Genomic DNA, 16,707 nt, shown 5'->3' with positions numbered 1-16,707 from the left:
TGATGCTGCCACCCCCGTGCTTCATGGATGGGATGGTGTCCTTCGGCTTTGGTCTCCTCCAAACATAACAATGGTCATTATGGCCAAACAGGTCTATTTTGTTTCATCAGACCAGAGGACATTTCCCCCAAAAGTATGATCTTTGTCCCCATGTGCAGTTGCAAACCGTAGTCTGGCTTTTTTATGGCGGTTTTGGAGCAGTGGCTTCTTCCTTGCTGAGTGGCCTTTCAGATTATGTTGAGATAGGACTTGTTTTACTGTGGATATAGATACTTTTGTACCGGTTTCCTCCAGCATCTTCACAAGGTCCTTTGCTGTTGTTCTGGGATTGATTTGCACTTTTCACACCAAAGTATAGTTTATCTCTAGGAGACAGAACGCATCTCTTTCCTGAGCGGTATGACGGCCTCGTGGTCCCATGGTATTTATTCTTGCGTACTATTGTTTGTACAGATGAACGCGGTACCTTCAGGTGTTTGGAAATTGCTCCCAAGGATGAACCAGACTTGTGGAGGTCTACAATTCTTTTTCTGAGGTCTTGGCTGATTTCTTTAGATTTTCCCATGATCTCAAGCAAAGAGGCACTGCGTTTGACGGTAGGGCTTGAAATACATCCACAGGTACACCTCCAATTGACTCAAATTATGTCAATTAGCCTATCAGAAGCTTCTAAAGGCATGACATAATTTTCAGGAATTTTCCAAGCTGTTTAAAGGCACAGTCAACTTAGTGTATATAAACTTCTGACCGACTGGAATTGTGATGCAGTGAATCATACGTGAAATAATCTGTCTGGAAACAATTGTTGGAAAAATGACTTGTGTCATGCACAAAGTAGATGTCCTAACTACCTTGTCAAAATGATAGTTTGCTAACAAGACATTTGTGGAGTGGTTGAAAAACTAGTTTTAATGACTCCAACCTATGTGCATGTAAACGTCCGACTTCAACTGTATGTTTCCAGTGGCACTTGACTGAAACTATGCATTCATGGGAGTCAAGACATACAATATATTACATTACAACTGAGACCAGCATTGATTATAGTAAAAAAAAAAACATTTACACATAATCAATGTTTTCTTCTTTTGGTTACATGCAGCAGCAGCTGCTCTTAAAGCACTATGTGTCCCTACTCATTGAATCCTAATGCCTTCAACGGTTTGTCTAGAAACGCAAATCATCAGCAATGACGCCTGTCTGCTCTGAGACTATCAGCTCTGTTACCTGTTGAGTTACTCAGCATAACTGTGATGAGGCTTAAAAACCTGCTCAATCTCCATTGCCTGTTTGCATGGCATCACATGCCAATTTCACATTTCGTACATTACACTAGACCGCACACTTCGCTGCTCAATGTCCACAGCAGGAGTTGCCCCTCCTATCGTTCCCTTTCATTCAGCCAGTGGAGAGGCAATCTCAGGAGAGACCCGTTTAGTGTTCAGACTGTGCACGATTCAAAGCAACGGGCGTGTACATTTTCATTTCACAATCTCTTTTGTGGCCCTGACCTATGTGGCACCTATTCTGGCAGCCATGTCGCTTCCACGTTTCAGGCTGTTGAACCCATGCTAGAACATCATTATGCTAAAACGGGGAGGCACTGTTTCTCGGTTAGCCGTGGAAAAAAGGGAGACCCTGGAAGGTTAGAAGACGTGTGAAGTCTGTTTTCTTTGTGGAGGCTGTGCTGCTGCTGCCTGCAGCGGTCGGTGTGTGATATTGCCATGTGGTGTGCCTCATTAACACGTGCCACACATACTGTAGCTCTGCCTGACGCTGCCTCTCAGGCAGACAGATAAAGGCAGGGCCTGCCACTCAGTCTGGGCAGCCAGTCACTTCCCCCTTTCACAGGCCGTCACATTTCACTGGGCTCTCACAAAGCCCCGGCTCTCATCTACCTTCCTGCACTCAGTGCCTCTATGCAAATACAATGCTCAGCCAGGACCAATGACAGGTTCATGCCAGTGTCACAGCTCCCAACTGGCTGCACCCTAGTCTGTTGAACTGGGCTGCTGGACTCCTGCGGTCTGGGAACCCTGTACTGTACAACCAAATGGGTGCAGTCTGCAGAATTTCATGGCATTTCACAGGGAAAGATGGATCTACTTTTTAAACAGGCCAAACCTAAACGACTATGATAAATCGGGTGATACAATCGATTGACGGGCGGATGGAAGAGAGTTAAAATTGCTTCAATGTAGTTTTCCCTCCAGGCCAGCAGCATTCGTTAACTAGAGTGCTTGGGATAGGACATGCGCTAATGTCTAGGCATTCGTAGCGTGTCAGTACATGAACTTATCCTAACCTGAATATAACCACACAGGTCAAAAAGTCGATAGTCTATCACTCTCTCTTATATAAACAGTTCAGCGTGTCAGTAGATCTTGTTAATGGACAAGGACGGGGAGTTTGGGATGTTGTGGGTCTGAGTGATCCTTTCTCATCATTCCCCGTTGAAAGGGAACTTTCTTCCATCTTTCATCCTGGTAGACGAGCAGACAGCCGACCAGGGCTCTCCTCTGCTTTGTTCTCATTAGACACCAAAGCGAGAAAAAGATAAAGAGAATAACCCCCCCCCCCCCCCCCCCCCCCTCCAGAACCACACATCAAAATCCCATTACGCTGCGTATTGCATCAAATTAATGTCTCTGGGCAGGGAAAAGGAAGGGGAAACAGAAGAAAAACCAGGGAGAGCCAATGGGAGGAAGCTCACTCTCATCCCTCTGTTTAAGAGCATTTGGTGGAGCCATCTTTTCTCCACAGTTTCCTCACTCACTGCTCTCTTTCAGTAGGGAGGAAGTGCAACAGAACTGACAACGCAGCAACTATTCATTCTGATGGGGACATTTACGGTGGGCTGACGTCTTCTGTTACTGGAGCTGTAAATATATCATAATCCGTATTGAAACTTTCTTTGAATGTCATCACGTCGGGAGGATTGCTCCGCTTGATCCCCGGACAACAAACAACAAAAAGTCATTGCCGCTACCAGCTAAATCATTTCATCACCCCAGTTAACCGGTCTGTCTTCCCAAAGAGTGTATTGATCCAGCTCTCTCTGGAGACAGAGACATTCTTGATCAACTTTAATTACAGGTTACTCATGACATTTTCAGAGCAGCGAGTCGTATCGTTGAGCAAACATATCCTATAATTGTTCCACTCCAAGGAGACACAAACGTCTACCTTGACAGTTGTGTGCCTTTAAAACCTGTTGATGAGTCTGTCTTCTCTCAATAAAAAAAACCATCATGAGTTGGTTGCCGAGGTGCATGTCATCAGAGAAGTCAATTCAGGTACTACTATTTGCTTTTCTTCCAGCTCATTCAATTCAGACGATAAAATGCTACGTTAGGTGATAGCGGATTCATAACATAAGCTGTATTGTTGACCAGGATGCCCTCCCCTCCCCAAGAAGTAGAGTGTGGGTGATCGGTCCCCTCCCACCCTCCTGCTACCCGCCAGCTGACCTCCCATGCACAAATCTCCCTGTTAACAAAGTGCTCCACTTTCCCACACAGTCCTCCTCCACCCCTGCGGCTAGGCTCTCTATGTCCAACTGTACTACTCCATGAGTGCGGTGAATCCACACACAACCACATGGCCATCGATAGCGGTAGGCAGGTTAGCTAGATCAATGGGTTTCCTTCTTTGCGCTACCTGTGCCTTTGGGTGGGTCTCTCTCTCTGTCTCTCTCTCTCTCGCTCTCTCTCTCAGCCAGGAAGCCAGGGTCAGGCTGGGAAATATTCATGGCTCGGCAACGCTCTATTAGGCTGTCACCGGCCGCGGTGATTAATGAGCCCAGCGTCGACTGTCTTGGGGCCTCTGCCAGCCAGCAAACGCTACCGTGGCTATTGCTACAACAGCACATTGCAGAGCCCAAGCCATCACGGGTATTTTACAGTGGCGCTGCAGAAGGGTCACATGGCAGAGCAATCACTCTGCCTCCGCTCCCCACGTGTAATTCCAGTAGTAAGGTTAGATTCAATCAGCTAAAGTGACTAGCAGCCTTGTCATTGACGAGGAAGGGAAGGGCCATGCTCCCCATGCCTTATCGATTCCCCCTTAGCCCACACGGACACAGACAGGAGCTCAGACAGAGACATACAAAAAGGAAACCGCCATAATAAAGTTTGAGGTTTCTGTCTCACACAACTGTAGATGGTGAGATCGCCGCCCTTCATGGGTATGTCGATAATTCACAGCATTTCACTCTTGCGAGGCACGGAACTGTCATGTGTCTTTGGGATAATTACCAACATCGTTTGATGAGCTCTCAAATGAACGACAGATTGAAAGGAGCACGCTTAAAACACCCAGTGGAAAATAACAACTAATTATCTAGTTTTGACACGGGCAGTCATTGTCAAGAATCAAAGTCCATGCAGTTCTGAGTCACTAATGTCTTTAGCCTTTGGTGGGCGTTTAATTTTCCTTCTTCCCTCTTTTCTTCCTTGTTATCTCTGTTTCTCGGGTAACACCTCAGTCTAACTGGCTTGGATGAGCACAAACGTCAACCATTCTTCTCTGAAGTTGGTTGGGAGAGTTGAATGAGGGGTGGGGTTGATGGTGGGGAGAGAGTGGGCTGGGGGGCTCGTGCCAGCTGAGAGCACCTCGGTTCTAATCGAGAGCAGAAATCCAGTCCGCCACACTTCAAAGCCTTAAGCTGATTAAGGTGAAAGTTGGCCTGTAGCAGATGACATCAATGTGACTTTGTACGGGCACTTGTAATTACTGATTCCTGTACGGAGAAGGGAGGAAACAGACTGGGATTTAATCTTCCATACTTATTGTCACACTGGAATAAAAGAGAAGATGCATTAATGGCCTATGTGAAAAGCAAAGTAATTTGCCTGTGTTTTGCCAGATGATGACTCATTGTGGGGGGAAGAATTATGCAAGAATAAATGCATTTGGGTTATACATAGGCTTGAGTGTGGGTGTATCCACTGAAGGGTGATTCTGATTGACGGTAGGGGGCGGTACCTCCTGTATAAACACAATGCTCAATGGCCAATGCAGACATCGGATTGACCATGCAGCGCAAAGCAGCCCTCTCTCCCACCAATTGTGCACATGCATGTTTCATTACCTCATGGTGTGAATTGTTTGCATTTGACTGTTAGTGTAGCCTATTTCAATTCCCCATTACATATATCACCAGTAGTATATTTACCGTTAATTCCTATAATTTCTAATCTTTGTTTGGTTATGATCATTTCTGTTTAATGCATTCAATGTATTATTATTCCAGTCTTACCGTTCTCATTGTTGGAGTGGACACATTGTTTGCAGAGCGCACAACCTATGCTACACTTGTGAGAAACACGTTTTAGTTTACATCATTACATTTAGGAGTTTGGTCAATTCAATTTAGTCATTGTCTTTTATTTGTAGTGCTCCTGTCAATGTTGGGGACGTGCACCTGATTACGCATAGACGTATACAGGCCTATAAGCTACCTGGCCTGCGTGCAAATGTGAGAGTATAAATGTGACCACTTGGGGATCTGATAGTAATTCTGATTGGCTTAATGCACCATCCCTAATGAGCAGCGCAGCTTCTCAAAGTACGTTTTTTCCCCCACCTCCAACAGTCTGTTTTTACAACATATGAGAAATCTTTCCAGCTCTCTCCCTTTTGATAACCACTCAGAGTGAAAGGGAAAATGTCATTCTCTGATCCAGTGGAAACGTCATAAAATATGCCTACCCACCCGATTACTTCTTATCGGCGCTTGACTTGGACTGAAACAGATTCCGGAACTCCTTTTGGGTGCTGGTACTGTTTATATTTATACTCCACAATATTTTTGAGCTACAGACTGGGGCGAAGGTTCACCTTCTAACAGGTCGACGACCCTAAGCACACAGCCAAGACAATGCAGGAGTGGATTTCGGGACAAGTCTCTGAATGTCCTTGAGTGGTCGAGCCAGAGCTCGGACTTGAACCCGATCGAACGTCTCTGGAGAGACCTGAAAATAGCTGTGCAGCAACACTCCCTATCCAACCTGACAGAGCTTGAGAGGATCTGCAGAGAAGAATGGGAGAAACTCCCCAAATACAGGTGTGCCAAGCTTGTAGCGTCATACCCAAGAAGACTCAAGTCTGTAATCACCATATAAGGGGCTTCAACAAAGTACTGATTAAAGGGTCTGAATACTTATGTAAATGTGATATTTGATTCGTTTTTTTGTAATAAATTTGCCAAAAATTCAAAACAACTGTTTTTGCTTTGTCATTATGGGGTATTGTGTGTAGATTGATGAGGGGGAAAATGGTTTAATCAATTAAAGAATAAGGCTGTAACGTAACAAAATGTGGAAAAAGTAAAGGGGTCTGATCACTTTTCAAATGCACTGTATGGAACAATACACCTTTAAAAGTGTCGACCAATCGATTGGTTGAAAGAACAAACGACTTTCGGAGAGTCAAGATTTATTTAGTCGGGGCCAGCCCTAGTGCATATGCACATGCCTGAATATGCACCCGTGTGTGCAAGCTCACGTGTGTGCACATGCAAAAATGTGGGTGCACATGTAAATGGAATGTGTGTATATGGTACAAATAACAACAAAGAGCTAGTGGTGCGTGACCCACTCACAGTCGGCCTGGGCACAGATGAGACAGGCTGTAGTGCTGTTGAAAAAGGTGAGCAGGCCAGCCACGGCCAGGCTGATGTCTGTGTTGGTGGGGCGCAGGTCTAGGGTGGTGAAGCGGGGGAACTGAACCTTCAGAATGTCCTCAGGGGCCACTTTCACATAGGGCACCTACAGAGAGAGAGAGAGTGAGAGAGAGAGAGAGAGAAGGTTCTGGATGAATAATTAAAGTACCAAAGGCATGTCTACAAAGAGATCAAGAGTTTTTAAAGCACCGTTAGCTCTTGCTGTATGTGAATATGGTGTAAACATACAGCATGATTCTGACAAAACCAAAGCATTGCTAGAGGAGATGTTTGTTGAGCAGTTCCAATACTTTGGGAAAGAGGCATGCAAAGTACAAAAAAAACAAGTTTTCATTATATTCTCATCAGGCTAAATCTTATATCTGACTAATAAAACAAATTAGAATAATTCAAGAACTCCCTCACAGATGCCTAATAAACTAACTATAGCTCCTGGGCTCAATTAAATAAAGAACAGTTAATACACTGATTGTACAAAACATTAAGAACAGTTTCCTAATATTGAGTTGCATCCCCCCTTTTGCCCTCAGAACAGCCTCAATTCGTCTTTACAAGGTGATGAAAGCGTTCCACGGGTATGCTGGCCCATGTTGACGCTAATTCTTCCCACAGCTTTGTCAAGTTGGCTGGATGTCCTTTGGATGTTGGACCATTCAGTTGAAGCACACGGGAAACTGATGAGCGTAAAAAACCCAGCAGCGTTGTTCTTAATGTTGTGTAAACTCAGGGTATATTGAGTGTGGAGAAAAGTAGACCTCTTCACAGGCAAAGAAATGAGTCCCAAGCGTTAAGTTAAAAACACAAAACTCTGATAAGAATCTGTAGGAGACTAAAAATCTCCTATCACAAAAACTTCCTGAAACGTTCAGGGATGTTTAGCAATGATTGGGCGTCTGTTTTCACAGCTGGTGTATGATGTGTTGAATAAATCGCAGCCGTTTGTTCAGTGTCCCTGCTGTGGATCCAGTCACAACAAGTCTTCAGTTCTGTAAGAGGATAAACACAAATGTGCAGAGAGACTATGGAGATGCTTTGTAAGTCCAACCCCCCCCCCTCGCTCTCAACTTCCAAAGTTATGGCAAACATAGCTTACACCTGTACCCTACCTGCAAAAGAAAACTAAATTGCAAACTCCCCCTACTATCTCTGTCCCCACTTGCTCCTGTCTTCCAGAAGCGATAGAATCCATCTCTCTTTTCATTCGCTATCCACTGAGGTGTGGATGGATGCACCCGGGCTGATGGCAGCAGGCTGTGGGGCGTCTGGGAACGCAATACGGCGGGTGATTCGGGGGCTAGCGAACGGGGGCAATGCAGTGGGCTTGAAGGGGAACCCGGAAGGATGTCACAAGAGAAGCCTCTTCATCACAGCAGATTGCCTGCCTGCGCAGTGCCGCATGCCCATACATCGCTCTCTCTATGCCCCTGTATCCCCAATTGGTTTTCAATCCCTGCCCATCAGGGTGTAATGGAGTCCCCGGGAAGAATGGATGGATGGAGCACGATCTTTTCCTGACAGGCGGCGGCTGTGGTGGCAAAAAATGTGATTCCCTCCTCCTGAGGAGCTGTGAAACATGGATAATGGCCGAGCCACACTGGGGAAATGCAACCACTCCACAACTCCCCACTCCTCCATCCCCTCTGCCCTTCCAGGATCCCTTCTCGCTCTCGCAGCACGGACCACAGAGTGTTATTGTCGTGCCCCTTTCTGTTCGAGAGGCTTTCTGCTCTGGTAGCTTTGCTGTGAGGCAGTGGGGTTTGAAGAGAAGAGAGAAGACATCCATTGGCCCATTGGTGAATACTTTTAGTGATATGTTAGCTCAATGAAGGAATTATTTGTCTACCAAAGCATGAGACCACCGCAAAAAGGCCTGCTAAACTGACATAAGGCCTAGTCCAGTAGCTCTTCAGTGATCAGTATGAATAAAACATTGGATCAGAGTACAAAATATAAATGCATCAGGAAGAAAAAGGATCATCTTTGGTTTCAGTGAGCTCATAGAAGAAGTTTAACTCATAGAACAAATCAAATGTTCAAACAGTTAATTGAGAGGTGCTCATCGTCAGGAACAACAATGCAGATGGGGTAAGTACATATGAGCTGCAATGAGCTGGCACCTGAAATAGAAGTTCTGTACAAACCATGACGGCGACCGCCACCGAGACAATGTTGTAATGTCAAGGGTTCCTGTCTGGGAGACGGGGGAGCTCGTGGAGGGGGTAAAGTGAGTCATGATCACCCTGCTTTGATGAGTCATTTTCCTCCATGTAACCTCCTCCTCCAGTTGGCTCTGTAAAAACCTCTTAACGTCACTCCATTATTGCGGGGACGACTTTTTCAAACAAACTTCCGTAAAACAGGTATATAGATAGCACTCTTACTGCAGTCTTACTGACAAAGGTTTCATACGCAAATAAATCACATTGACCCATATAGATATATATGACTGTTTCGGGAATAATAGGATATTATGCAGTGAAATAGACTGTATACAAGTACCATCCTCTGACAGATAATTCACAGCAATGCAATCGCATGACACTTAAACCCCAATACGTCTCTCAGAGCGTGGTCTATGCGGCAGTCAGATACAGTACTGTCTGGAGAGGTGGAGACTGAGGGGAAGGTTGCTTGTGTATTAGAGATGCAATTTCTGGTTGTGTGTGTTGAGTGTGTGCTCCTGCCGTGTGACAGTGGCTGTCAGTGAGCGCAGACAGAGAGAGGCCTGACAGCTGTTTAATGAGAGAGATCCGCACAGGACACTGAAGTGAGACAGCGAGCCAGAGAGCAGGGCTAACTAGCAAACCTGGCGCTATCCACAGGTGCGATGGGAACACACTGGAACACCTGCGTTATGCACCATGAACACCTTAATATTGCTACCGTATCACAAACATGGCCTTGCCCCTGACTGGTTGGTGCCGCATTCACACACGACTCCTCTATTACAGTGGATTCATTGTGGCATCCCCATAGATCAGGATTGTTATTTTCAATGGTTACGACAGGTGTCATAATGCCGGGAGGAGACGGGAGTGACTACATCCTTTGGGCTGTTTACGTGGATAGGTTAATTTTGTGATGCTTGGTAATTTTGTGATGCTTAGTGACCTCACCCGCAATCATTTACTCATCTATCTTGATGCCATTATTGTCTTCTGAAAAGACTGGTAATGCTATATAAGCCTGATGATGCATTGCTCACGTACAGTACAACCACAGCCCCCTAACTCCTGAACCAAGCTAAAGCACAACACGAAAATGCATTATTCTGGATATGTCGAATATGGCGTTCTGAGAATACGCACGTTTTTTAAATGTATTGTTGGGCTACTTTGTTGTCACCTAAAACAATGTTCTTGTTCCACAAAAAGGACAGAGAAAAACAATATTTTTGGTTGAGGTGATCTCCAAATCAAATTAAATCAAATTTAATTAGTCACATGCGCCGAATAGAACAAGTGTAGAGCTTACAGTGAAATGCTTACTTACAATCCCTTAACAAATGATGCAGTTAAGAAAAATACACAAAAAAAAACATTTGAAATGAAAGAAACAAATAATTAAAGAGCAGCAGTAAAATAACAATAGCGAAGCTATATACAGGGGGTACCGGTACAGAGTCAATGTGCAGGGGCACCGGTTAGTCGAGGTAATTGAGGTAATATGTACATGTAGGTAGAGTTATTAAAGCGACTATGCATAGATAACAACAGAGAGTAGCAGCGGTGTAAAAGAGGTGGGGGCAACGCAAATAGTCTGGGTAGCCATTTGATTAGCTGTTCAGGGGTCTTATGGCTTGGGAGTAGAAGCTGTTTAGAAGCCTCTTGGACATAGACTTCCGTGCGGTAGAAGAGAGAACAGTCTATGACTAGGGTGGCTGGAGTCTTTGACAATTTTTAGGGCCTTCCTCTGACACTGCCTGGTATAGAGGTCCTGGATGGCAGGAAGCTTGGCCCAAGTGATGTACTGGGCCGTACACACTACCATCTGTAGTGCCTTGCGGTCGGAGGCCGAGCAGATGCCATAATAGGCAGTGATGCAACCCGTCAGGATGCTCTCTATGGTGCAGCTGTAGAACCTTTTGAGGATCTGAGGACCCATGCATAATCTTTTCAGTCTCCTGAGGGGGAATAGGTTTGTTGTGCCCTCTTCACAACTGTCTTGGTGTGCTTGGACCATGTTATTTTGTTGGTGATGTGGACACCAAGGAACTTGAAGCTCTCAACCTCGTCCACTACAGCCCCGTCGATGAAAATGGGGGCATGCTCGGTCCTCCATTTCCTGTAGTCCACAATCATCTAGTCTTGATCACGTTGAGGGAGAGGTTGTTGTCCTTGCACCACACGGCCAGGTCTCTGACCTGCTCCCTATAGGCTGTCTCGTCATTGTTGGTGATTGTCATTGTTGGTGATCAGGCCTACCACTGTCATCGGTAAACTTAATGATGGTGTTGTAGTCGTGCCTGGCCATGCAGTCATGAGTGAACAGGTATTACAGGAGGGGACGGAGCACGCACCCCTGAGGGGCCCCCGTGTTGAGGATCATCGTGGCGGATGTGTTGTTACCTACCCATACCACATCGGGGCGGCCCGTCAGGAAGCCCAAGATCCAGTTGAAGAGGGAGGTGTTTAGTCCCAGGGTCCTTAGCTTAGTGATGAGTTTTGAGGGCTCTATGGTGTTGAACGTTGAGCTGTGGTCAATGAATAGCATTCTGACATAGGTGTTCCTTTTGTCCAGGTGTGAAAGGGCAGTGTGGAGTGGACTATGACAGACAAAATGAGAAGAAGAAAATCCAGTAAATCACATTGTAGGATTTTTATGAATTTATTTGCAAATTATGGTGGAAAATAAGTATTTGGTCAATAACAAAAGTTTCTCAATACTTTGTTACATACCCTTTGTTGGCAATGACAGAGGTCAAACGTTTTCTGTTAGTCTTCACAAGGTTTTCACACACTGTTGCTGATATTTTGGCCCATTCCTCCATGCAGATCTCCTCTAGAGCAGTGATGTTTTGGGGCTGTTGCTGGGCAACACGGACTTTCAACTCCCTCCAAAGATTTTCTATGGGGTTGAGATCTGGAGACTGGCTAGGCCACTCCAGGACCTTGAAATGCTTCTTACGAAGCCACTCCTTCGTTGCCCGGGCGGTGTGTTTGGGATCATTGTCATGCTGAAAGACCCAGCCACCTTTCACCTTCAATGCCCTTGCTGGTGGAAGGAGGTTTTCACTCAAAATCTCACGATACATGGCCCCATTCATTCTTTCCTTTACACGGATCAGTCGTCCTGGTCCCTTTGCAGAAAAACAGCCACAAAAGCATGATGTTTCCACCCCCATGCTTCACAGTAGGTAAGGTGTTCTTTGGATGCAACTCAGCATTCTTTGTCCTCCAAACAAGACGAGTTGAGTTTTTACCAAAAAGTTATATTTTGGTTTCATCTGACCATATGACATTCCCAATCTTCTTCTGGATCATCCAAATGCTCTCTAGCAAACATCAGACGGGCCTGGACATGTACTGGCTTAAGCAGGGGGACACGTCTGGCACTGCAGGATTTGAGTCCCTGGCGGCGTAGTGTGTTACTGATGTTAGGCTTTGTTACTTTGGTCCCAGCTCTCTGCAGGTCTTTCAGGTCTTTCACTAGGTCCCCCCGTGTGGTTCTGGGATTTTTACTCACCGTTCTTGTGATCATTTTGACCCCACGGGATGAGATCTTGCGTGCAGCCCCAGATCGAGAGAGATTATCAGTGGTCTTGTATGTCTTCCATTTCCTAATAATTGCTCCCACAGTTGATTTCTTCAAACCAAGCTTCTTACCAATTGAAGATTCAGTCTTCTCAGCCTGGTGCAGGTCTACAATTTTGTTTCTGGTGTCCTTTGACAGCTCTTTGGTCTTGGCCATAGTGGAGTTTGGAGTGTGACTGTTTGAGGTTGTGGACAGGTGTCTTTTATACTGATAACAAGTTCAAACAGGTGCCATTAATACAGGTAACGAGTGGAGGACATAGGAGCCTCTTAAAGAAGAAGTTACAGGTCTGTGAGAGCCAGAAATCTTGCTTGTTTGTTGGTGACCAAATACTTATTTCCCACCATAATTTGCTAATAAATTCATTAAAAATCCTACAATGTGATTTTCTGGATTTTTTTTCTCTTTCTGTCTGTCATAGTTGAAATGTACCTATGATGAAAATTACAGACCTCTCTCATCTTTTTAAGTGGGAGAACTTGCACAATTGGTGGCTGACTAAATACTTTTTTTGCCCCACTGTATCTCCGAAATATTCTTATAACAGTGACTGATGTACTCCTCAATGTCATCGGAAGAATCTCGGAACATATTCCAGTCTGTGCTAGCAAAACAGTCCTGTAGTTTAGCATCAGCTTCATCTGACCACTTTTTTATTGACCGAGTCACTGGTGCTTCCTGCTTTAATTTTTGTTTGTGAGCAGGAAGATAGAATTATGATCAGATTTGCTAAAAAATAGAGGATGAGGGAGAGCTTTGTACATGTCTCTGTGTGTGGAGTAAAGATGGTCTTGAGTTTTTTTCCATTTGGTTGTACATTTAACATGCTGGTAGAAATGAGGTAAAACGGATTTAAGTTTCCCTGCATTAAAGTCTAGGAGCGCCGCCACTGGATGAGCGTTTTCCTGTTTGCTTATGGCCGTTTACAGCTCATTGAGTGCGGTCTTAGTGCCAGCATCGGTTTGTGGTGGTAAATAGACAGCTACGAAGAACATAGATGAAAACTCTCTAGGTAGATAGTGTGGTCTACAGCTTATCATGACATACTCTACCTCAGGCGAGCAAAACCTCAAGACTTCCTTAGATATCTTGCACCAGCTCTTATTTACAAATATACATAGATCACCACCCCTTGTTTTACTACAAGAGGTTGCTGTTCTATCCTGCCGTTACAGAGTATAATCCGCCAGCTGTATGTTATTCATGTCGTTGTTCAGCCACGACTTGTGAAACATAAGATATTACAGATGTTAATGTCCCGTTGGAAGGATATACGTTCTTGTAGTTCTTCCACTTTATTATCGAGCGATTGTACATTGGCCAATAGTACCAATGGCAAAGGCAGATTAGCCTCTCATCGCTGGATCCTCACAAGGCACCCTGATCTCCTTCTGCGAAACGGTAATAGCAACATTATGTACAAAAGAAGTTACAAACAATGCAAAAACATTTTTTTTAAATGCACGGTTGGTTAATAAAAGCCCATAAAACGTCCGACGCCATCTTGAAGCCAGGAAACAGCTTGAGGTTTCCTGCCTTCAAGCACAGAGCTCCGACTGATATCAATTTCTAACTTTGTGAACTTAGCATGGTCTCTCAAAGCGCTTGGTCTGAAGGTGAAACCTAATTTACCAGCCCTGCTTCTACTGAGAAGTTGACAAGTGTCCAACTCAAACCTATATGTAGGCTGTGAAACAACATCCATGAGCCCTTGTAGTCCCCAGAGGGGGGGATTCAAACCTGACACCATAAGGTAAGCCAAAATATAATGAGATCTTACATCTGCTATCTTGTCTCTTACGAGCCAGCCGAACAAAACTCATGTTTAATAAAATATCAGACATCCTTTATGGGAGGGGGGGCCAGCATGTCAGCCATAACTGATGATGACCTTTGTTGGGAAAATAAAACATTAGCCATGTGTCACAGCCCAGCACTGGCCCACTCACAATTAACACACAACAGAGCCACTGTGGAGTACCTGTGGTGAGCACAGAGAAGAGCGTGCAGGTTGGCCACAGCCCATCAGAGAACAGATGCACAGGAGAACACAGTCCATCAGTCAACCCCAGAGCTGGCAGAGGTGGATGTGGTGGAGAGAAGGGGAAGGGATGGGAGGGAGGCAGGTGTGGGTGATCATGTCCGTCTGATCATATGTGGCACTAGTAGGAGCTCAGCTACTGTGGCTGGGAGTGGGTTGGAGAGGGATAGAGAGTGTGAGGAGACAGCCTCTTTCTATTGGGGTAATGATCCTGAAGCAGGTCCCACTGGTTTGGTTTGTCCAAGGTGGGAGTGGTTGATGAAGATGGAGAGGTCTGTGGTGGGTCCCAGTGCTTTTTTAGGCAAGTGGAACATTTGACCACCAGATCCCTATATCATTGATCAGCCGGCGGTGAGAAAAAAAGCTCCCTTTCCTTTGGAAAAGTTATTGTTCTTCTTCACTCTTGCCTCTGTGCTATTAACAATGGTCAAAGACTCCAGCCACCCAAAGTCATAGACTGTTCACGGCAAGCGGTACCGGAGCGCAAGGGCTGGGACAAAAAGACTGCATAACAGTTAATCAAATGGCTACTCTGACTATTTGCATTGACCCCCATATTTTATTTGTATATATTCATATTATTTTACAATGACTCTCTTGCACATGCTTGATGTACACTCACTGGACTCTAACCACACACTCACACATACTACACTCTCTCTCTCTCTCTCTCTCTCTCTCACACACACACACACACGCTGCTGCTACTCTCTGTTTATTATCTATGCATAGTCAATTTGCCACTACCTACATGTATACTGAAGAAAATATATACGCAACATGTCAAGTGTTGGTCCCATGTTTCATGAGCTGAAATAAAATATCCCAGAAATGTTCCATACACACAAAAAGCTTATTTCTCTCAAATGTTGTGCACAATTTTTTTTACATCCCTGTTAGTGAACATTTCTCCTTTTCCAAGATAGTCCATCCACCTGACAGGTGTGGAATATCAAAAAGCTGATTAAACAGCATGATCATTACACAGGTGCACTTTGCGCTGGAGACAATCAAATAAAATGTGCAGTTTGATCACATAACACAATGCCACAGATGTCTCAAGTTTTGAGGGAGCACGCAATTGGCATGCTGACTGCAGGAATGTCCACCAGAGCTGTTGCCAGATAATCAAATGTTTCTCTACCATAATCCGCCTCCAATGTCGTTTTAGAGCATTTGGCAGCTTGTATGGCGTTGTGTGGGCAAGCGGTTTGCTGATGTCAACATTGTGAACAGAGTGCCCCATGGTGGCGGTGGGGTTATAGTATGGCAGGCATAAGCTACGGACATGAACACAGTTCCATTTTATTGATGACAATTTCAAAGCACAGAGATACTGTTATTAGATGAGTTTTTTTTCATCTATGCCCCTACATTTTTGAAAAAGGTATCTGTGACCAACAGATGCATGTCTGTCTTCCCAGTCACGTCAAATCCATAGCTTAGAGCCTAATGAACTTATTTCAATTGACTGATTGAAAAATTTGTTGCATTTGTTGCATGTTTTACATTTTTGTTCAGTATACATATTACCTCAATTTCCTCGACTAATCCGTACCCCGGCACATTGACTCGGTACCGGTACCCCTTGTATATAGGCTTATTTGTTATTTTATTGTGTTACTATTTTTCCTTAAGTTAATTGAGCACATTTTTCTTACTTGCTTTTTTAAACTATGCATTGTTGGTTAAGGGTTCATAAGTAAGCATTTCATGGTAAGGTGTTCTAGGTAACCTGTTCTATTCGACCCATGTGACAGATAAAATGTGATTTGATTTCACTTCTGATTAAACAAATGTCTTTGTAGGGAATGAAAAGCTTTTTGAGACCACTCTAGGCCTTTAAGCTCTTGAAGTTCCTGAAGGAGGTATTAGGTGGTCCAGATGTTAGACAAGTGAGACAAAATGTATACACCTGATAGGTGTGCTCTCAGCCATTTTTTTGACCAGGGACCGGCAAGCTTCCTCCATGGGGGGCCACATACATAAAACATTGTAGAACTGACTAAATTTGTGTCTCAGGGACCAGCCAACAGCATCAAAACAGACTGGCACCCGTCCACAAACCAGATGTTGAGAAATACTAACCCAGGTCGTCTTCACATATGATCCATCGGACGGTTTAAGTTCTCTCTGACAGATTATGTTTGCTTAAACCATAAATAATTTATCTGCAAACTTCTGACACCTGAAATGTGACCAATACCATGCCTGAAAGAAAATGTCT

At 44.6% G+C, this 16,707-nt stretch overlaps 1 protein-coding gene across 1 annotated transcript in view; it reads right to left on the bottom strand.

The window, feature by feature from the left end:
* Positions 1 to 16,707, bottom strand: part of LOC115141494 (glutamate receptor ionotropic, kainate 4-like) — a 209,416-nt gene that overhangs the window by 110,147 nt on the left and 82,562 nt on the right. The window contains exon 4 of the mRNA XM_029680400.2: positions 6,605 to 6,770. Coding sequence (XP_029536260.1) covers positions 6,605 to 6,770 — 166 coding nt within the window. The remainder of the gene's footprint in view (positions 1 to 6,604; positions 6,771 to 16,707) is intronic.

The sequence above is a fragment of the Oncorhynchus nerka genome, linkage group LG14, assembly GCF_034236695.1.
Source record: "Oncorhynchus nerka isolate Pitt River linkage group LG14, Oner_Uvic_2.0, whole genome shotgun sequence".
Taxonomy (NCBI): Eukaryota; Metazoa; Chordata; class Actinopteri; order Salmoniformes; family Salmonidae; genus Oncorhynchus; species Oncorhynchus nerka.
The sequence above is the reverse complement of the archived record's forward strand: the minus strand, read 5'-3'. Positions and strand labels throughout refer to the sequence as shown.